Source organism: Dipodomys merriami, unplaced genomic scaffold (assembly GCF_024711535.1).
Source record: "Dipodomys merriami isolate MVZ:Mamm:240054 unplaced genomic scaffold, mDipMer1.0.p SCAF_11, whole genome shotgun sequence".
In the NCBI taxonomy this organism is placed as follows: Eukaryota; Metazoa; Chordata; class Mammalia; order Rodentia; family Heteromyidae; genus Dipodomys; species Dipodomys merriami.
In genome coordinates, this window is record NW_027202382.1 from 3,332,433 (window position 1) to 3,355,257 (window position 22,825).

A 22,825-nucleotide genomic window follows, 5' to 3' on the forward strand; every position below is an offset into this window, starting at 1 on the left:
GACAAGTTTGAGGAATTAACTTCAGAATCAGTTTGCTAATGAAGAATGTTCTGATCCCAATGTTGGCCCTTCCCTTTTGACCTATTATTTATTTAATTTATCTCTAATTTTTAAAAAAGTAAATGGAGTGAACTTATTTTAAAGCAAAAGAAAGAAATACTAGTCAAGGAGAGCAGATTCTCCAAAAAAAAGGGAAAGGGGATTTTCCAGGTTAGTAGAAAACTATTTATGATTTCTTTGTCTGGCCCTACTAGACAATCAGTCCCTAGTTCCCTCCCTCTTGTAGGAATGTGTCTTTGGTTTGATTTGTTAAGTGGTGGTCACAGATGCTGGAGACCTTTCTGATGGCATCTTTTCTGATTGCACTCTTCCCACCTTGGACTGTGCAGGTGAACTGGGAGGGTTTGCCTCCTACTTGCCCTTGCTTTCTGATTGGATCGCCTGAACAAGGAGTTCCTTTCTGATTGGATCCTCTCCCACTTGGGAATATGAGAGCAGAAGTATGAGGGCTTGCCATCTGCTTTGTGTCTGTTGCCTACTGTTTTAGTACTGAGGACATTTTGTGTAAGTGGGGAAAAATAGAAGTGGTCTGCCTTATTAACTCAAACATAGAAATGATAGTTGCTAAGGTGGCTATGGTGAAGCATTATAATAGAATTGTGTTGAAAAATAGATGAAAAAGATTTTTTGGTGAAATTTTGGTGAAATAATAGAATTGTGTTGAAAAATAGATGAAAAAGATTTTTTGGTGAAATCCAGTCATCTGGATATGATAGAAATCATGGAGATTTCTGTGACTGGTAAAACAAAAAAAGTTGATATGGATACACAAGAAAAATTTAGTTGATATATTCATTTCCTATTTTATGAAAATCATTATTTCTTCATGAAAATAGTAATAAAAGTATAAGGGAAACAAATACAGAAATAGTTTATCTGTATTCTACAGAAAATGATTAAGAATTTTAATCTGCTTTATAAATATTACCCTGAAATTAGGGTTGGTGAAATCACTGTTATTGTAATTATGCTTAAAATGTTTATGTTCCTAAATATAGACAGAGTCCAATCCCAGAATCCCCCTACCTCCTGGGCTCAAGCAGTAAAGCACCCTGGCTTAAAAAGCTCAAGGTCCTGCATCCAAACAAAAGAAACAAAGAAAAATACCTGAGGAAATCCAACTGAAGTTTGGAGCCAAATTACTAGTTAATTGAATTATCATTGTATTATTTCGTTGTTTTTTTTTTTTTTTTTGCTGGTGGTGGGGCCTGAAACTCTGGGCCTGGGTGCTGTCCCTCAGCTCTTCAACTCAAGGCTAGTGCTCTACCACTTGAGCCACAGCATTACTTCCCACCTTTTTCTTCTTATGTGGTGCTGAGGAATCAAACCCAGGGCATCATACATGCAAGGCAAGCACTCTACCACTGAGCCACCTTCCCAGCCCTTATTTAGTTCTTTTAACTTATCAGTTAATTTGAGCATAATCAAAGAAAAAAGTGACCATGAGTTCTTATTTGTATACAAAAACTTTAGAAGTTCAACCAGTTGTGTACAATGAAATTTAAAATAGGATAAATGCTACATTTCTCATCATGTAAAATCAAATCCAGTAGGGCATTTTACAGTGTTATTTTCTCTCTGTGCTGCTAAAGAAATGTCTATCATTTTGAATTTACAACATGCCAAAGATGACATAAATTATATTTATTTTTGTTCTCCTTAAAACTGTGAGCAATAATTTCCAAGAAATCATGTTCAACTGCTGGGGTTTTTAAAAATAGCTTTGACTTTCTAACATTAAAAAAAAAAAAGTTCAGGGGGCTGGGAAGTTGGCTCAGTGGTAGAGCGCTTGCCTTGCATACCTGAGGCCCTGGGTTTGATTTCTCAGCACCACATAAGCAAAAAGCAAAAAGCCGGAAGTGGCGCTGTGGCTCAAGTGGTAGAGCGCTAGCCTTGAGCTGAAGAGCTGAGGGACAGCGCCCAGGCCCAGAGTTCAGGCCCCACAACCGGACCTCCCCCCGACCCCCCCAAAAAAAGTTCAACAAGGTGTGTGTGTGTGTGTGTGTGTGTGTGTGTGTGTGTGTGCACGCATGCGCGTGCAGTGTGGGCACTGTCTCTGAGCTTTTTTTGCTCAAGGATTATGTTCTACTACTTAGGCCACAGCTCTGCTTCCAGCTTTTTTGATGGTTAATTGGAGATAAGAATCTCTCTATTTTCACAATTAAAAAAAAAGTTATTGCCGGGCGCTGGTGGCTCACGCCTGTAATCCTAGCTACTCAGGAGGCTGAGATCTGAGGATCGCGGTTCAAAGCCAGCCCGGGCAGGAAAGACCGTGAGACTCCTATCTCCAATAAACCACCAGAAAACCGGAAGTGGCGCTGTAGCTCAAGTGGTAGAGCGCTCGCCTTGAGCTGAAGAGCTGAGGGACAGCGCCCAGGCCCAGAGTTCAAGCCCCATGACCGACAAAAAAAAAAAAAAGTTATTAAAAAAAAAGAATCTTTCTGACTTTGCTGCTTTGGCCTGGCTTCAAACTGCAACCCTCAGATCTCAGCCTCCTGAGTAGCTAGGATTACAAGCCTGAGTCACCAGCACCTGGCAGATAATAAGATTTTTATTTGACCTCAAGGTCTTAGGCAACACTAGTCTTTTAAACTTAGAGTTGTAATATATTTAATTTACTCAAATATAATTGCCTGGGAGCAGGCCTTTCAGTGTATAACATGACCACAGATGAGTCAAAGCTCAAATGCTGTTAGCGATCACTCAGTAAATGGTAGTTACCCTTAATATAACTTTTGCATATCCCCTTGAATTCTTGTATTCATTTTTCACCATGTGTGTATTTCTTGAGACTTTGAGGGCCTGACTGCAGGTAAGGATTACTCTGAAAAACAACCTAACACTTATTTTTGAGTCAATAACTTTTATTACTATTATTTTTCACACCAAGGAGACTTAGTTACATAAAGTGATACTGTATAAGTTGATTATCAGTAGTAGAAGCACAGAAATGTGGACTGTGAAACAGGAAGAAACGCCCGTCAGAGGAAATCTGTGTGACAGAAATACATTACTCCAAATTGCCTATGTACAAATAAATACAGCTTTCAGGTATATACAGACATATTCACAAAGAATAAACTGACACAGCATTGCCATTCATCTTATCATCCAATGTAAGTTTCTTACAACAAACACAACACACACACAATGACAAAAATGATTTCGAAGTTCATCCACTGGATTCTTCTAAGGGAGAAGATAGGGGTTAAAGTGCAGGCAAACAAATGAGGCTTGAAACCTTGTTTATCCCTAAAAAGATCCTTTACAAAAATGGCATTCTGATCGAGTTTTAAATTTTTTCCAAAAATACTTGTGAAAGAATTTTCAAAAGTTATTTTAAATTCTTTTGATTGATATGTCATAGATTGATGGGGTACAATGTGATGTTTGGATTCGTGTAATGATCAAATCATGGTAATTAGTTGTGGGCATTCTGTTGCACAAAATGAATAAATATAGTTACTTCATTGTGTATTTCAAAATAACTAAGGAGAGGATTTTGAATGCATTTTGATATTTTTAATGTAAGCTGTCCAAAAGATAGTTTGCGTGTTGTAGGGCAAATGCCTATGCGGGTATCAATGTTGCTATCTTCCCTGTTCTAAAAACACACAAATCGCCATCTGGGGAAGATATGATTGTCTAATTTCTCTTTCCATTACTACTAGCAGTGATGTCACTCAAACATGAGTGCAACTTTTACCCTTCTTGCTTTTGATGTAACCCTCTCTGAGTCTGAAGTTTGAAGATTGAAGCTGTTGCTTGAGGAGAATTTTCAGACTTGGGCAGAAGAAACTACAAAACTAGGTGTGCAAGGCACAGTGATACATTTTGTGCAGAGTCCACCAGGGCATATGCCAACAGAGGCTCTCTGCTATGGATGGAGTCTCTGCCTTCGGAGAGATTCTTGAACTCCTAACAGCCTCTAGCATCGCTGGAGGATGTTCACTGAACATCACTGGCTCTGCGTCACACACCCTTTATTCTGGCTATAGAAGCAAATAAAGCTGATGGGCTTGTCCAATTTAATACTTATGATTACATAGATAATTTAAGTACTCAGTTGTGGTGGACCTAGGTAAGCTCCTATTAAGTGATGTTCAGTAATGACTTTAGTTTTCATTCACATAAGAGGACAAGTCATAATGAAGTGAAAAATCAAAAGTTTTAGTTGTGGGGACATCTGTATGTGTGTGTGTGTGTGTGTGTGTGTGTGTGTGTGTGTGTGTGTGTGTGTGTGTGAGTGTGTGTGTGTGTGTGTGTGTGTATATATATATATATATATATATATATATATATATATATGCAACCAGTCCACTAAATTAGATCAGAAATGGTATATTTTAGCTGCAAACAGGGGAAAACCATCTAAATGCATTGTGAGGTCTGCTGTTTCACATGTTCTCCAAAGGAAAGTTACTGATTTACACATAAGAAATTATTGACCAGCTAAATATATATTTTTGCCATTTTTATAAGGGAACTCCTTAGATCCATCCTGTCTTTATACAAAAACTCAAATATATCCTAAATTTCCCAGATATGTTTGCTAATTATTCATTTCATTCTCCATATGGGTTAAACCTTACTTTATATAACAAATGGATCTTTGCCAAAATAGTTAACTTATAATTTTTAAAAAAGAAATAATTTCAACATAGTCTCAGAACTTACGACTTAAAGGAACCATGTAATAAGTTATTTTGAAAATGAATGCTTTTGTGAAATGAACCATTATCTTTAATTTTCACAGTTTTATTAAAACATATATCTAAAATTTATTAGTAGATTAGGCTTGTCTAGAACAATAATTGGAGGTAATAAAATATAGAACAGATAAACTCCAATTTACGACAAACAATACAAAACAGGAATGACTCATGGACTGCTTATTGATTGACTATATTCAGAAGCCCTGAATATATGTATTATTGGTATTTGTATGGCTTTAATTAAGAAGACAATTGTCTCTTATGAAGTACTATAAAGTGCAATATTAAAAAATTAAAAAACCCAAAAGGCATCCATTGTCCTTCAGTTTTTATCCTGATGAGAATTGAAGATTTGTTTAACTAAATGGCAAGCAGTTTTCTACCTTTAATTCATGCGTGCAGTTTCATTCTTGAAATGATTTTATTTAGAAATCCAGACATTTCATTTTCTTCTTTTTTTTGTGTGTGACATGATTTTTTAAAAAAAAATTAGTATTCTCTTTTGGTTAGCTGAGTGTTTTAGAGAATATTACTCCCAAGGTTTTAGTTACTTACAGATCCACCATGAAGAAACATGCAACCCAAAATACAAGAATAAAAGGAAAAAATTTCCGTGCTTTTGTTCAACCGTACACCTGTCTTCCTAACCCAGGACACCATCAGCAACTAGCTCACCTGCTGCCACAAGAGGAAGTACATTTACTGGGGATGAGTAGACTTCCAACTATTTTTTAAAACTATAAAATAAAAATATTAATTCATCTTGGTATTTGTACTTACCTTGCAGATAAATACAAGCCCAGAGTTTTGGAATGACCTAAAGTGTGTCTCTTCTATTCTTAATTCTTCATGAGTACTGGATAATGACCTTGAAAACGATGTGTGTGGGCTTGACCTCAACTGCACAGCATGCTAATGCCATGTCCAGTGTTCATTATTGTCTTGGAGGCCTAATGTTTATTGGTGTTCTTTGTATTCAAGACCTACTGGTGCTCTGGAGCTATTTCTATGACTACACTTTCCTGTCCACCTTTTAGTAGCAATTAGAAGAGCCTTTCCTTACCCCTCCTCCTCCCAAAAAAGTAGTCAATACCACATTGTTTGTTGGGTACAGAGGTCTAGCATTTTTGAGTATTCACATCAATATGAAGAGAGTAGGAGAAGATCCTCATTAAGCTTGCCAAATATAAGTATACCTGGGAGGTTAGTGGTGACACTGCAGAGGTTTACCAACTGGCTTGACACCTGGAAGTGGGGCTAGAAACTAACAGACAGAGACTCTGGAGAGTGCAGAGCGTCTAGGCAAACATGAAGTGGAGGGGGCATCGGGAAGCTGAGAATGAACTGGCTTTATCCAAATGTCTTGGAAGATAAATGCAGTGGCTAATGAGCACAGGATAAATGTGACCCAACAGTAAAGTATGACAAGGAAGTGAGGCACTGAGTTGCAAGCAGTAATTCAGTACTGTTCACACATTATATTTACATCATGTTTACTCATGAGGTTCTATAATTCAAACACTTAAAAAGGCTTAGCAAAGAGCTGTAAACTATTAAGAAAGGATAAAAATGACTACAAAATTAAAATTTAAGAATATTTGCAATGAAAATAGTTAAAGGGTCATATAGTAGCAACTTCCAACTATGTAAGGAGTGATGAATGAAGAGTACCCACATACAGTTGTTTTCTGCCAAAAAGAAAAAAAATCAATAGGTTAAGCCATAACTTGGAGGCACTAGGGCTAACCTGAGTGGGGGGAGGGGAAGGTGGAGGAGACTTTTCTGATACTCAAAGTTGTTAAACGTTGAAACATTTCTGCTGGGATTCTTTCCAGTTGGAGGGTTGTCCTTTGGGTTAGGCTGAATAAACTCTCTCAATGGGATTCAGTCTTTGGTGGGAGCCTATGCAAACTCCATGGCACTCCTTCAATCTTAGGTATGTATCTGTTTGCAAACTATTCCTGTATGTTTTTCACTCTGTTAATCCTTCACTTAAAGTGCTTTGGCTTCGATGATCTGTTGTCCATCACTATTTGTATGCTATTTGAAACTGAACTGTAGGATGATTTTGGAGCCAGGCTGATTCCCCATGTGTGAGGAAGGCAAGTAAAATGAAAATCACAGGTTGTCTGGGAGACCTATTGAAAGCATGCTCTGCCTTCCTGTTGATGAGATACTCCAGCCCATGCATCCCAAAGCATCCAGTGATGTGAAAGAAAGAATACACTAGTGAGAGTGATGGAGCTGAGATGGCTGTATTTCCTTTATTGCTTTTTTTGTTAGCTGTATATTAAAAAAAAACTTCAAGCTTAAAAGAAGAAATACAAAGATGCAGAGTCAGGAAACTGAACTTTAAATAAACAGTAGGGCAGGAGTATGATTACTTTTTTTCCTGAGGCCTCACTGACAAGCAATTTATTTTTGTAAATCTAAGACTTGATTAGGCTCTGGTAATTATTTGAAAAAAAAAAAAGGCCTAAATATTTCTATTTTAAACTCATAGGATATCTTTCAATGTGACACTTGCTTTCATAGGAAGCCCTGTACAAGTAAATTGTTTCTTCTTTTTTCTTTTTCTATTTTTTCAACAGCTCTCTTAATTCGAATAGAAGTTAATTTATGGAGGAAGCTATCAGTGTTGGGGATATATCTTTAACAAATAATAAGCCAGATACGCATGTAAGACCTGGCTTAGCAAGAATGGGCATTAGCTTCCCTAGCATATTTTCCATCCTTAAGCATTGGTCCCCTTTATCTTTTCTGGAATAGAGTCGCCAAGGATTAAATATAGACACTTATTGGTAGCAACCTGTTCAAGGTAAGGGAAACATAACATCCATGTAATTATGTGTGTGTGTGTGTGTGTGTATGTGCATGTGCCCATGTGTGTGTGCATGTACATGTGCAGGGAAGAAAACCTACTAATGTTTTCTGAAATGCTTACATTTCCACAGGTCACCCAATCACATCAGATACTTCAATGCAGAGCACTTAACACAATTCCCATTTTATTCATATCTCTGTGGCTAGCAGCTCTACCAGTTGTCTTTTCTGTGATCACCTTTTCGGTTCAGGTGGTCTGGGGGTGGGTGCTCCATCTCATTGCTCATGTCCTATCTCATTGTCACAGAGGCATTTAAAAATGTGAGCAATGGTGGGGGAACTTGCTACCATTCTCTCTGCCCAGGACTGGCTACACACTAGCATTATCAAATGGCTAATCAGGGAGGCAGCTGTGCTTTGGTGAAAGGGCTGCAAATCACCTGACTCATGTCTTCCCTATAAAATAAATTCTGATGGCCCCTATCAGGTGACAACTGTTAGAAGCCTTACAATGCGAAAGTCCTTGCTTCTTTCAATGATCTTCTAAGGCATTAAGCTATTCTGCAGCATCTGTCAAGCAGATAAACAACCCTAACCCCTAGTCCCTGCACACATACTGCTGCTTGAAGCTGTTACAGGTTGACTCAGTTTAGGCCTGTGTTTCATTTCATCAAGAACTAATCAGGTCCACAGGGTGGCTGGGCATGTCGTGGGCATTCGCAGATGCAATTTAGGAGTTTCTGTTTTAAACCTCTTGGCTTGATTAACTTGTTCTCTTGTCCTTGTATGACAGCAAGTCATAGCAAGGTGACAGCAAGAAACAATTTGAGTACAAATCCTTTATTTTAGAGTGACTCAAATTTTAATATTATCTAATAGCTTTTTTTTTTTTCCAGAGAAGCAAAGAGTCTATCTGTAGTTGGAACTTTTCTCCCATGCTTTCTGTGGCATATACTTTGCCTCTAGCTTAGCATTAGGAATGTGGCTGGCCTTTTCTTTAAGCCTATACATCTATATTCTGGAGTTTGGAAATTATGGGTATGTATGTGTATGTATATGTTTATGTGTGTAGAATAAATCAACCTTATGAAATCAGGAAGAAATGGTTGATGTGAATGACTTTTCCTTGACTTTGGCAAACTTGATGCTCTCTGGTTTAGATTTTGGAATGAGATTGAGTCAGAGTGTGATGATATAATGACATTTATGTACATACAGATCTGGTGCACATACACTCAAAGACACACCTGAACACAAGAGCCGAAAAAGGGTTAAAAGTGACTGACCTTGAAAACCATGACATGGAAAGTATTTTTTGTAATTAGGTAAATGATTATGGGCTAACACATAAGCATGTACTCAGAGCAGGGTAAAGCAAGGGCAATAAGGGAGGGAGAAAGCACAGCTTACCATGGGTCATGCTCACCCCCATATCATGGACAGGGCTGGATAGGACTGGGATTGTTTTGCTCCCCAAACAGCTTTTCATTAAAGACCATAACACTTCCTATGGAGCACAGCTCCCCAATCTTAGGTAAGAAAAGTGCTTTCTTGCTTCTGGGCCAGTCTTCCCTGTGAGCTTGGAATGAATGGGAAGGAATAAGAGATGGGGGAGCATCAGGAAGTGCAGAAATAAGAACAGGACACCATCCAGATATCCTGCAACCTTTCGTATTTTATGTATCCATCTGTAGCTGAGTTTACCCTTCAAGACAATAAACCAGTCAACAATACAGAATTTATCCAACAACCAAATGTGTTGTTCTTCTAGTAAACCATAGGGCAAAGAACAGAATTTAAAAACTCACAGTCCACTTCCTTTTTATCTTTTGTGATAAGAAGTCAGCCCAAATGCTTACCTCAATACCAAGTCCTGCATTGATGAATGAGATGTGTTTGTTTGTTTTTTTTTCTTCACACATTTGAAAACTTAAGACTACACAGTTGGAGAGAATTGAAAGCTAATTGGCTAGGTGGCAGCCATCTTGATTTCTCTTTCCTCAGGGGCAGGGACACTGTTTGGTGTTGTCATGCTATTTAAGTTAGCTGAAAGTTCTCTGGCAGGAATAGTAAGCTTGATGAGGTCATCTGATCTTTTTATTCCACTGTGCATTCTGCATCCTGCTGCCCTGTTTAAAGGTGTGGGAGCTCACAACACAGTCATGGCAGCCATCAGGTATAGAGCAGACTAGAGACATGAACACGTGCAGTGAAATTCTCCATATAGGATATATATCAACTTACAGGTAGGGTGAGTACAGAAGAATCTATAGAGGCTACATTTTTTTTAAATTTTAAGGAAACAATGACTTGGTGAAATGAAAAATTCTGCATGTATTAAAATCAATTTAGTTAGTCCTCTCCCACTCTACCATTTTATTTTCTATTGAAATAGACCTGAGAAATCATACAAGGTATCAAACAGAATTTGGGAGCACTGAATGAAGTGAGAAGAACCCATATAAAGGTCAATACAATTAATAAATCAACATGTGCGAGTGACAGTCTTGAAACCAGTGTAACGAAATTGTGGCATATAGTCTCCAATGAACTCTAAAATGAAGAAAAACAGGAAGTTCTCTTCTGATGGGAGAGAGACATAGCTGTGGCATGGGCTTAACCAAATCCTTGGCACAGGACTTTGAAACCTCCTGGGTGTACCAAATGGGCTAATGCCTCTGCAAACATTCCAAAACTGCTTCCAATTAGGCAGTACTGATCGAGCTAGTTTGGATCTATTGGGAGTAATGATTCTTAGACACTGAAGCCCTTTATAACCACATTGGGAGATGCTTTAAGGAGCTTTGCCTTATATTCCCATTAGGTGGTAAGTCCTGCTGAGCACCTCTACTGAATGGTATTTCTCATCGCACATTTAGGCTCTCTTGGCAGGCATTTTTGACTATGTGTGAGCCCTTAGCATCAAAATATGTCTAAATGACATCACAGCTAAAATTGCCCTCCTTCTTTTGATGACAATGGGACATGCATTGTTGGAACAATATAGGTTCAGTTTATATAGTTTTGCTTGTCCTAGAAAAGTACTAATTTGGCTTGCAATCATGTTTTCTACTTGCATGCTGGGGCAATATAAGGAAAATAAAATAATCCAATCCTAGTCACCTTTCTCTTACCCCCAAACCAGTATTTACCCAGTCTGGGTTTCACAACTATAGTCCTAAGGAAACAGTGGTCTCAGTCACTGTACCCCCATTGGGGTTGGCAGACAGTCTTCCCTGTTTGGCTTGTGGAAATGTTTTGGAGGGGTCATTACATTTTTTTCTCTCTTAAACCATCTTCCATGCAATCTAGTTCCCTCAACCATCCACTTTACTAGACAGGACAAAGTAAGTTGAACAATGCCACTTTTGTCTATTGATTCCATTCATTCACCTTGAGAGGTAAAGACCAGATTGAAGGTTAAAGGTTGATGCCCCTCTTCAAATAGGTACTATAATATACTAGAGCTATCCCTGAAAAGATGCATGTGTACTTATATGTATATGTGGTTATATATATATCTATCTATATATATATAACTTTTTCTTTCTTTGTATTTGTGTACAGTTATGTATTCTTCTATGGAAGGAGAGGTATAATACAGGAGCAGGCAAAATCTGTGTATTCATGTGTATATATTTATAATATGTATATTTTATATGCATACATATACATATATATAGCCTCTGTCCTTGTTTGCATCATTATAACGGATGTACCTCCGACCAGCGAGGAGTACCTGTCATTGGTAAATGGAGAGAAGCCTCGGTTTTCTTTGTTTCTAAGTAGGCAAGGGTGAAGCAGCCTGTGAAGTGGGAAGGTCTAATGAGTAGCCATCTTCCTCCCATCCAATAAGGAGGGCCACTTGGTTCCCAGTGCTGTGTGTCAACTGCTTCTTCAAGAGGTTGAGGAGCCTAGAGCCCAGAGCAGGAGGGTTCCATCCATGCTATTGATTTAAGATATGGCTTTTCCACTAGATGGAGACAGGGCACAGGAGAACTTTGTCTTCTAGGAGGATACTGATCACCAGGAATACGAAGTAGAGACCAAACATGATGAAGCCCAGCACTTTGTTCATCCGCCATCGGCAGAGGGCGATGGAGAGGATGACGAAGAGCAGCATGATAAAGAGAAGGACAATGGCGCAGAAGAGGCCATTGCTGCTGACGGTCACTGGCTTGAATCTGTGAATGATGCTGTAAAGGAGCCAGGGCAGGGGGAGCCTGCGAGAGAAAAAGGCAGAGCAGGGGGAGGTGGTTACACAGTGGTGGACAATCAGACATGGCGAAGAAGGTATTTGATAATACATCTCACACATAGAAAAAGTAGCGAGTGAAATATTGCTCTCAGCCCTGGGAAGGTGAATTGAAGGATTTATGCAAGGGAAGGGGAAGAGAAAACAATGGAGAGAAGGTATAGAAATGAGTGGTAGAAAATTAAAAAAAAATTCTGTACAGAGGGGTTACAGTTACACGAGTAAGGTAATGAGTCCATTTCCTATCGAGCATTGTTACCCCTCCCTTGATTATCCCCTACCATCCCTTCCTGCCCCACCTCCCCAACCCCTCCCTCTGCACCCCCAAAGTTGTAAAGTTCGTTTTCAACATAGTGTCTTGTACATCTCATTGTTATAATGGGTCAACCTGTAACCTTATTTCAGCATTTTGTTATTTCCCTTTTCCTCCCCAAATCAGAAAAATGTATATACAAATGGGTGTGTATATATATACATACAAAATGTATATATATAAATATATATATAAAGAAGGTTTTGCTGTGAAGATGTTAATGATTAAAAGATTTTTTTTCTGACAGTATTTTAGATTTGTTTTCCCTCATGTCTTACTTGTAAGAGTGTTCCATGATACTTTTCATTTGTTTTGACATGACTGTGGTTGCTTATTCTAATGAATTATTATTCAATTAATTTTACCTTTAAAATAAAAAAATAAAAAAAGTCAAAACATAAGATATCAATGAACTAACAATCTAAAAGCAAGGGAATTGGCATAGTGATGGTGGGGCCATGATATCAATACATAGACTGAAGGTTTTTTTCTGGAAAAAATCTTGACAAATTTTTTTCCAGTGCCAACCATCAACTCCAGGATGTTGTGCATGCTAGGCAAGTGCTCTAACACTGAGCTACAACCCTAGGCCAAGAGGTTGGCAATCTTGATTTAAAAAAAAAAAAAGGGGCCTTTCTGAAAGATTGAAAGAAAACAGTGTGTGGTCGGAGGTATGGCTCAGTTGGTAGAGCCAATGAATGAAAGCATCAGGTACTGAGTTGGAAACCTGGTCTTGGTCCTAAAAAAGAAAAGAAAAGAAAGAAAACAGTATCTTACACTTATAATCTGTTTCTTTCAATTTTATGATGTATTAGTATCCCTTAGTACACCTGATTTCTTCCCCTTCATTTGATTTTTTAAAGTCTACTAATAGATTTTGTTCCCTAAGCAGAGTGACAATTCTGAACTACACCAGGAAAGACAATTTCCAGGAGCATCATGGGAATTAATCAGGACCTTGGGAGAGTAATGTGGCCTAATGGCATGGGTCTTCCTAGGGGCTGAGCAAAAGTAATTGGTTCTAATATTGAGCCTAATGATGGAGAATATTGGCTGGGAAGATGCTGACTCAGCTAGTTTTCTGCAGAACTAAGGGATTTTAAGTTTTAGCAGGGTGTTTTTCAAAAACAAAACCCCAAACAAACAAACAAACAAAAACCTTGAGTATCAGAGGCACAGTGGAAGCAATGACAAAAACAAGACTGCCAGAAATTTCCAAGCAAAGAGGTAGGATGTCTGTATTTGGCTTGTGTTTATCCCAATTTACTTTAAAAGCCATTCTTACCTGGGGCTGGTAATATAGAATATGAATATTGAAACAAAAAATACTGAGAAACTACCAAAACATTTCAGTCCTGCTCAAATAGTGACTACTTATTGTATATAGTAAATGCAGTTATGGAAGCAGTTTCCTTCTTTTCTTTCTTTTATTTTTTTTTTGGTCAGTTGTGGGGCTTGAATTCCAGGCCTGGGTGCTGCCCTGAGCTCTTCAGCTCAAGGCTAGTGCTCTACCACTTGAGCCACAGTGCCATTTCTGGTTTTCTGTTAGTTAATTGTAGATAAGAGTCTCACGGACTTTCCTGCCCAGGCTGGCATTGAACCGTGATCTTCAGATCTCAGCCTTCTGAGTAGCTAGGATTATAGGCATGAGACACCGGTGCCTAGCCATTGTAAAAGTGATGTATAGAGGGGTTACAGTTATATAAGTCAGGTAATGAGTTCCTTTCTTTCCGAACAGTGTCACCCCCTTCCCTCATTTTCTCCCAGTTTTTTCCCTCCTGACCCTGTTTCCTCCTCCACAAGTTGTATAGTTCATTTCTAATACCCCCCTTTTTTTTTTGGGTACGGTCATGGGGCCTGAACTCTGGGCCTGGGCGCTATCCCTCAGCTCTTCAGCTCAAGGCTAGTGCTCTACCACTTGAGCCATAGTGCCATTTCCAGCTTTTTTCTTTTTGCTTATGTAGTGCTGAGGAATCGAACTCAGGGCCTCAGGCATGCAAGACAAGCGCTCTACCACTGAGCCACCTTCCCAGCCCCCCCCTATTTTCTTAAACACACACTCTATAGGAAGGTATGTGTTTCTGCCTGTCTAGGAATGACTTACTCTTCATTAAGTTCTCTGAAAGTGAAAAATAGAATTAGTGAAACTGAATGATACCCCTTGTCTTAACTTGTTGAGCTGAATAGTGTTGTGTTTTGTCTTCAGAGAGTCTGATCATAAATTCATAATCTCTTGAACAATGGAAGGGATGGAAGTGGCATGCATATTTATAGATTTTAGATTTATAGGTTTACTCACCCTACAGTGATGTCAAAAATATTGCTTCCAACAGAGCTGGACACGGCCATGTCCCCCAGTCCCTTCCTGGCTACTATGACACTGGTGATAAGGTCAGGGATGGAGGTTCCAGCAGCCAAGATGGTCAGACCCATAATCTCTTCACTAATGCCAATTGTCTCTCCAACCTAAACATTACAACAAGGATAAACAAATATTTCAATGCAATCCCTTTTAATGAATTCCTCTCCTATGTTGTGTTGAATGCTGAGATGAATGGGATGAATAAGTGACAATCATCGCCTCACTTTTATGACGTCAGATCCATTAAGTCAGCCACAAGCACATAGGACTAAATAGACCATCTCAAATAGCAATGAGCTATAGAGGGCTCAAGTACAGACACCATATAGCATTTTCTAAGGCTGAGCCAGGGAACCTACAATATTAGAGTTACAAAAGCCAAATGGCCTTTGAATCCAGGGGCCAGGTTTACCCTTCCATTTTCCATCAGAGTTTAAGGGTTAACACCCACTGTCTCCATTTTTCCTTAGTATCTCCTATTTGTCTGTGTTACTCATAAACACTTTTAGTCACTACTATTTCTGCAGGAACCTTGTGTTTGGGTGTATTCAGTTTGGTGATGCGAAACTGAAAATCTTCAGAGTAACTGTGGAAAAGTAACAGCCTGGGGACCTCAGGATTGGCTTTGGTATTTATGATGTTCTTGACCTGTTGCTAACTGTTCCTGTACAATTGTTGCTTAGAAGTGCCTCCATTCTCCTGAGCAACTTGATTGTCTTGTTGCACCTTTCAAAAGCTATATATTCTGGAATCGATGAACTGCAGTTCTGAAAAATGAGAAAATAATACTATTTGTTTTCTAACAAAACCTACACGATAACATCCAGAGTTAAAAAAATTTAAAGGGCTAAAATTTTGAGATGATTTAAAGGGGATAGAAGGATAAAGTTTTTATGGGCTAGAGCACATTTGTCTCTCAATCTCTTTTTGTTTGATAGATAAGGAACATCTGGGTTTCTACTAGCGTAAAAGCCTCAGTGTGAGCTGTTTTTGTTTTGATAGTCATGCTGCTTCAGAGTTGGTGAGCTGACTTAATTTGCCCTGTTCTCATTGTATACAGATCCATCAGAAAATAAGTGCTACCTCCGCCAGCATGGTCTTTGCCTTGGTCATGATGGGATGTCTCGTATACACAGCATAATCTAGTTCAGAGTAGGTTTTGACCATCTATTTGCTCATGAACAACTCAATCTGCATATGTAGCTAATTTCCCTAGGAAGTAGGGAAATAGACTGGCCTACCTGAGCAAATTATTCTCTTTGATTTTTATTTTGTTGTTGCTGCTGTTGTTAGACTTGGAGTGAAATGTCAAATATGATAAAAATGCTGACTAAATGATTGTCACTCCAACAAAGTTCCAATCTATTTCACACATTCTTAATAATTTGAACTCTGAGAGGGAGCTCTAAAGCAGTAACTATTTTCCAAACCACTTATAATTTGGAATTTAAATGTTGCTACAGATGGAGAAATGCAAAAGCCAAAGAGGAGAAATAGGCTGATGTGGTTAAGGGTTCTGGGTGGGGACATTGATCATCCTGGATTCCTCACCAAGCCAACCACCCAAATTGTTCCTATCTGCAAGAAGATGATAATATCCACTAAGGTTGTTGTGATGCTTATCTATGATGATGCTTGTAAAGCAAATAGCACAGTGTAAGGTATAAGGTAAATGATCAGTAACCATAGCTGATAGCTATATAACTCAGGTATTATTCCTTTTCCTCTCCAAATTATTTGACCATAACAGCTAGTGTTTGGTGAGTGAGTTTAGAAGTTGTTGACGGGTGTCAATCTACAATGTGTGAAATGCCATGAATAATGGAGACTTTTCATTATGCCTTAACCATCCAATGAAACTATATGGCTCTAACAACTTTTCTGAAGCAGTCTCCATGGGCTTTTCTTTTTGAAGAACTTGTCCTTGAAGCTGACTTGGCAAACCAGAGGAAGGAGGAAGGGCTCAGGGATCAAACTGGGTCATGCAGATTCTTTTTTAATGCTTTCTTCTGGAAGTTTGATAGTTGTAGTTTCTACATTTAGAACGCTGATCCACTTTGAGTTCATTTTTGAGCATGGTATGAAGTAAGGATCTAAGTTCACTTTTTTTGGCATGTGGAAATCTAATTATTCCAGCACCATTTGTTGAAGAGTCTATCCACATATGTTCTTGCTATATATTTCCTTATTTCAACTTGCTACATTTCATTTATGTTAACAAGTTATAGTAATTTTAGGACTATATTAAACAAAGGATACAAGTGGGCAGCTCAGAGTTGATGTAGTATATAGTAGAGATCAAAGGCATGAATTTTGGAGTTGCAGAAACCTGGGTTAGGTTCCTCAGTTCTGCTATTTACTATGTAGATAATTGTGGGCAAGGCTCTGATCAGCTTTAAGCTGTGTTATCTTTATGTCACAGATAGTAATATGCTTCCCTCATAGGACCTGGACATATGTACAGAGTTAATATCAAAGGTATAAAGACAAAGGGATGTGAACTGTCTAACATATACACACTCAATTTGATTCGTGAGAATGGGAAACCCTTGTATCTAATTTCTTTCATTCATCTGTTCTAACCACAATTACTGACATTTTCTCTAGATAGGCATTTTGACTGGTACAGAGTGAAAGCATTATTAATTTTACAAATTGAAACTCAAGAAGAGGCCACTTGGGCTGGGAAGTAGCTCAGTGGTAGAGTGTTTGCCTTGCATGCATGAGACCCTGGGTTTGATTCCTCAGCACTGCTTAAGCAGAAAAAACCGGAAGTGGTGCTGTGGCTCAAGTGGCGCTAGCCTTGAGCTGAAGAGCTGAGGGGCAGTACCCAGGCCTAGAGTTCAGGCCCCACGACTGACACATACACACACAAAAAAGAGGCCACTTGATCTCTAGGTCCTTTCCTGAGAGCCATTTATTGTTGTTGTTGTTGTTATTATTATTATTCAGAGCCTTGCCCTCTCTCTTGTCTTTTTCACTCAAGACTGGCACAAAACCATTTGAGCCACACCTCCATTTCTGGCTTTTTCCTGGGTTAACTGAAGATAAGAATTTCACAAACTTTTCTGCCTAGGCTGGTTTTAATTCAAGATCATCAGATCTCAGGTTCTGGAGTAGCTAGAATTATAAGCATGAACTACTAGCACCTCACTCTTTTTTTTTTTTGGTCAGTTGTGGGGCCTGAACTCTGGGCCTAGACACCGTCCCTCAGCTCTTCAGCTCAAGGCTAGCACTCAACCACTTGAGCCACAGTGCCACTTCTGTTTTTTTCTGCTTATGTAGTACTAAGGAATTGAACCCAGGGCCTCATGCATGCAAGGCAAGCACTCTACCACTGAGCCACCATCCCAGCCCTAGCACCTCACTCTTGACAGCCAGTTTTAAATGCTGGTGAGAGCCAAACTGAATGACTTGTGCAAGGTAAAGTTCATGTCACTGAGCCAGATATAACCTTGACATTCCTGGCTTCACCTGGCTTTATCTACACAGAGCTGACACCAGTCAGGCTTAGCCTCCTCTCCATGGCTTTCCTGTGGCTATGCCAACTTAATTCCTACCCACAGGGAAAGACTTGGAGACTAAGGAAAAGTTCAGTTCTACAATGTGAAACTTGTCTGTGTTGCACTCTTGTCATTGTGAGTTTCAGAAAGCAAGCACACTGACTAACCACTTGGTAACCAAGGTTAGAGAAAAACCAGACAGACAGGTGTTGCTGCCAAGGCCTTACCTGGTGTGCCCACCAGACCATCAAGTAAGAAAATGCCGCAATCCAAGCGATGGCACCAAAGAACGTGATGGGAAAGAACTTCCTTGATGACTGCACAAAGCAGAAGAGGAGAGAGAGAGAGAGAGTCAGGGCTACCAACGGAGGCGATCTGACAGCCCAGAACTGAAACCTTGTATGATTCTCCCCTACTTCATCTTAGTAGTCTTAGCAATCAAAGGGCCCTACATACTCCGGGTCAAATAAAAACAGTAAAATTCTCTCTTGGAAGTATGAAGGTGGTGGGTGCTGAGTGATCACAATGTTGGTTCCCAGGCTAGAAGTCTCTTAAATAGAACATCTGTTATTTCCTTCTGCTAGATGCCCAGATGTGCTCTATTTCTTCTCTATCCAAGGCCTGGGTTCTCAGCCTGCACTTCTCATATCTCATATTATCATTCTAGCTCCTCCTCTTTCTTTGTTTGCTTTCAAGTTTGTCAGAATCTGTTTCTACTGCTTTCAAACCATGTATTCTAATAATCCATGTGACCAACTCTGTGTAATTAACTACATTAAAAAGAAATGAGGGGGGGCGGGGAGGATTGCGTGGGGGGGCGGGGGGAGGATGGGAAGGGATGGGAAGGGGAAACAAAGGAGGAGGCTACAATGCTTGATAAGAAATGTACTCATTATCTTGCCTATGTAATTGTAACCCCTCTGTACAGTATTTTCACAATAAAAAAATAAAAATTAAAAAAAAAAGAAATGAGATTGATAAGTAGGTTTAAGGATACGTTGGTTAATCACAACAGTCCTGTGAGATGATCACACTCCAGCTCTTACAGAGATTGCTGGTGATAGATTGCTGTTTTCTAGGACATGGTAGCCACAAATCAGCTGGCGAAGACAGAGGCAGTGATATCCAGTTGGAACTATCTGCACTGGGAGGTGGATGTGTCAGACATTGTTCTGCACATTGTTTTCTCTTCTGCTCTCTACTCCTGCTCTCTACTCTAAACTATATAAAAGTCCAATTCTGTTTCTAGCTTTGGACTTTGTACAATTTCAAGCTTATATATTGTGTGAACATTTCAAAGTTTCCTAGGAATATCAACAAAAAATCAGACACATAAAATGTGGTGTTTAAAAAAAAAAAAGGCCATGGGCTGGCAAGGTGGCTCAGTGGTAGAGCGCTTGTCTCGCATGCCTGAGGCCCTGGGTTCGATTCCTCAGCACCACATAAGCAAAAAGAAAAAAGCTGGAAGTGGCACTGTGGCTCAAGTGGTAGAGCGCTAGCCTACCACTTCAGCCTTGAGCTGAAGAGCTGAGAGACAGCGCCCAGGCCCAGAGTTCAGGCCCCACGACCGGACCCCCCCCCTCCAAAAAAAAAAAAAAGGCCAGCTGGGTGCTGGTGGCTCATGTGTGTAGCCCTAGCTACTCAGGATTCTGAGATCTGAGGATCACAGTTTGAAGCCAGCCCAGACAGGAAAGTCTGTAGGACTCTTATCTCTAATAAACGACTCAGAAAAAGCCGGAATTGGTGCTGTGGCTCAAGCCATAGGGCACTAGTCTTGAGCACAAAGAGGCTCAGGGATGTTGCCTAGACCCTGAGTTCAAGCCTCAGGACTGCCCCCCCCCCGACTTCCCCCAAAAAGCCACCAGTGGTTTATGACTGTAATACTGGCTACTCCAGATTGTGGTCTGAAGCCAGCCCAGGTGGTCTGTGAGACTTTTATCTCCAATTAACCAGCAAAATTCTGGAAAGGGAGCTGTGGTTGAATGGTACAGTGCTAGCCTTGAGCAAAAAAAGCTCAGGGACAGTGCCTAGGCCCTGAGTTCAAGACCCAAGACCAGCACACACACACACACACACACACACACACACACACACACACACACACACACACACACACACACACACACACACACACACACACACACACACACACACACAAGCTGTGTTTCTCATCACATCCCACTTATGGAAAATCCAGCCTTGTACAGGGGGTTCTGTTGATATCCTTTGTGGAAAACTTGAACTCTTCTCAAACATGCCCAAACCAGCAGAATGCTGTCAGAGAGCTTGTCACTATTTATCACCAAAACCTTTTTATTTGATCAATTTTTTTTTTTTTTGAGTCCAGTTGTGGGGCCTGAACTCTGTCTGGGCCTGGGCGCTGTCCCTCAGCTCTTCAGCTCAAGGCTAGCGCTCTACCACTTGAGCTACAGCGCCACTTCTAGCTTTTTTCTTTTTGCTTATGTGGTGCTGAGGAATCGAACCCAGGGCCTCAGGCATGCAAGGCAAGCACTCTACCACTGAGCCACCTTCCCAGTCCCTTTATTTGAAAGCTTTCTGTGCTGAAGAATAATCCCATGTTTTGCTTTGATAATGCTATCCAGTTTTGTCTGGGTAAATGAACCACAAAATAGACCTGATTGTCTAAAGGTATGTCGTGGGACTGTCACACAGGACATTTTGTGCCATGGCTTTTGAAATTTCATTAGAAGAAGAGATTTTGAATATTTCCAGTCTACTGATAAACACAGCCTCTTTTGCTTTTATTTATTTATTTATTTATTTATTTATATTTGTCCATTGTGGGGGCTGAACTCTGGGCCTGTCTCAGCTCTTCAGCTCAAGGCTAGCACCCTACCATTTGAGCCACCGCACCACTTCAGGCTTTTTTCCCAGCTTATGTGGTACTGAGGCATTGAACTCAGGGCCTCATGCATGTGAGACAAGCAAGCACTCTACCACTGAGCCAACTTCCTAGCCCCCATTTTAAATTTTTAAAATTTCACCTCTTTAGTTATTTTTTAAAGTATTATGCACATAGTCCTTAAATTTTGTAACAATCTTTTCTCTTTAAATGTGGCAGTTTGAGGAACTATTCATTAGCTGAGATGTCTAGTAGGCTGAGCAGACTTGATTAAATTGGGAGAGGGAATCAGGGATTGCTTCCTCATGTTCTTTCCCTAAAATATTTTAGACAGGGATTTAGTTCCTCCCAGGGATCTAAGTACTTTAACAGGAAATGATAAAAATGAAAAAAAAAAAGCATTAGTCAGGCATTGGTGGTTCACACCTGTAATCCTAGCTGCCCAGAGGTTGAGATCTGAGGATCATGTTTGAAAGCCAGTGTAGGCAGGAAAGTCTGTAAGACTCTGATCATCAGCTAATCATGAATAAAAGCCAGAAATGGAGCCGTGGATCAAACGGTAGAATATAAACCTTGAGCAAAAATGTTCAGGGACAACACCTAGGCCTTGAGTTTAAGCCCCAGGAGTGGCACACAAAAAAAGTTATTAAGTTTTCAAAGTTGTGACTCAGACCTTCCCTCAGACCTTGACTAAGAGCAGATTTCTTTAAAGTTGGGAATTTGGCTGGATTCTAGAGATCAGATACCTTGCTGTCCTAGGCAAGGAGTTTATCTGACTGGACTTCTTAGTTTTCCCTTTGGCCATTAGCTATCACTTCAGGATGTTCATTTATATTGAGGCTCTCTATATCAAGGGTCATGCTCAAATACAAGGAAGAGAAGGGCCCCTCTTGCCATGCAAGGCAATAAGTGATTAGAGCATTGGCCAGACTTGATTCTGAGCATCATTCCATAAGGCAGAGTCCCGCCCTACTTGATGTGGCATCTGGCCTGAGAGAGGTTTTTCCCACAGATTCCTAACTTTCTAGGTTAGTTCATTTACTACATGGTGCCCGCCCCCTCGCCCCCAGGCAATATCTCACCTTTTAGTCCAGCCTGTCTAAGAACTTTGGATCATACTTTAAACTCCCTAAGGCTGGGATTAAAGGCATACCCAGATCAGAAGTTTGTCCATTGAAAAATGATTTTCCAAGTTAGAATCAAATATCTGAACTTATTTCTCATCACTGAGAACTTTACATCATTCTCAGTCAAAAGGTAGGAAGGAAGTATCAAACTAAAGATTTAAAGGACTGAATTAAAAAATCAATAAGTAATTAATAGGTACCAACAGTAGTACCTCATATTGCACAAGAGGCTCATTCAAAAAAGTGTAAATATAAGCCAGACACCAGTGGCTCATGCCTATAATCCTAGCTACTGAGGAGGCTGCTATCTGAGGATCATGGTTTGAGGCCAGCTGGGGCAGGAAAGTCCATGAGACTCTCATCTCCAGTTAATCACCAAAAAGTCAGAAGTGGAGACGTGGCTCAAGTGGTAGAGTGTTAGCCCAGGCCCTAAGTTCCAGTACACACACACACACACACACACACACACACACACACACACACACACACACACACACACACACACACATACACACACTGAATAAAATTCTTTTAATGAATTTTCAGAGTCTTCACATAAACTAGGAGTTGATAAAGTTTGGGCAACAATTCAGTAGCCACATCTTGAACTAGAGATGAAATTCAACTGCAGGTCTGCCTAATAGTACAGCCTGTGCTTCAAACATGTATGTCATACTGACTTCCTAAAGAAAAACAGGACTAATAATGCTCAAAATATACCCAGCCGTAGACATAATGAGTGTCATCATCATAATACTAGGCTCGGCTCAGAATGTCAGAAATAAAAAAAGCATCAGGGAAACA

General features: G+C 39.9%; 1 protein-coding gene across 6 annotated transcripts in view; it reads right to left on the minus strand.

Annotated features, from left to right (window-relative positions):
* Positions 1-2,903: 2,903 nt before the first annotated feature.
* Positions 2,904-22,825, minus strand: part of Slc24a2 (solute carrier family 24 member 2) — a 246,706-nt gene continuing 226,784 nt past the window's right edge. For all 6 annotated transcript variants that reach the window (XM_070007933.1, XM_070007950.1, XM_070007941.1 and 3 more), the window contains 3 exons: positions 18,259-18,348; positions 14,466-14,632; positions 2,904-11,821 (listed from right to left, as the gene is read on the minus strand). In XM_070007933.1, coding sequence (XP_069864034.1) covers positions 11,572-11,821; positions 14,466-14,632; positions 18,259-18,348 — 507 coding nt within the window. In that variant the 3' untranslated portion in view covers positions 2,904-11,571. The remainder of the gene's footprint in view (positions 11,822-14,465; positions 14,633-18,258; positions 18,349-22,825) is intronic.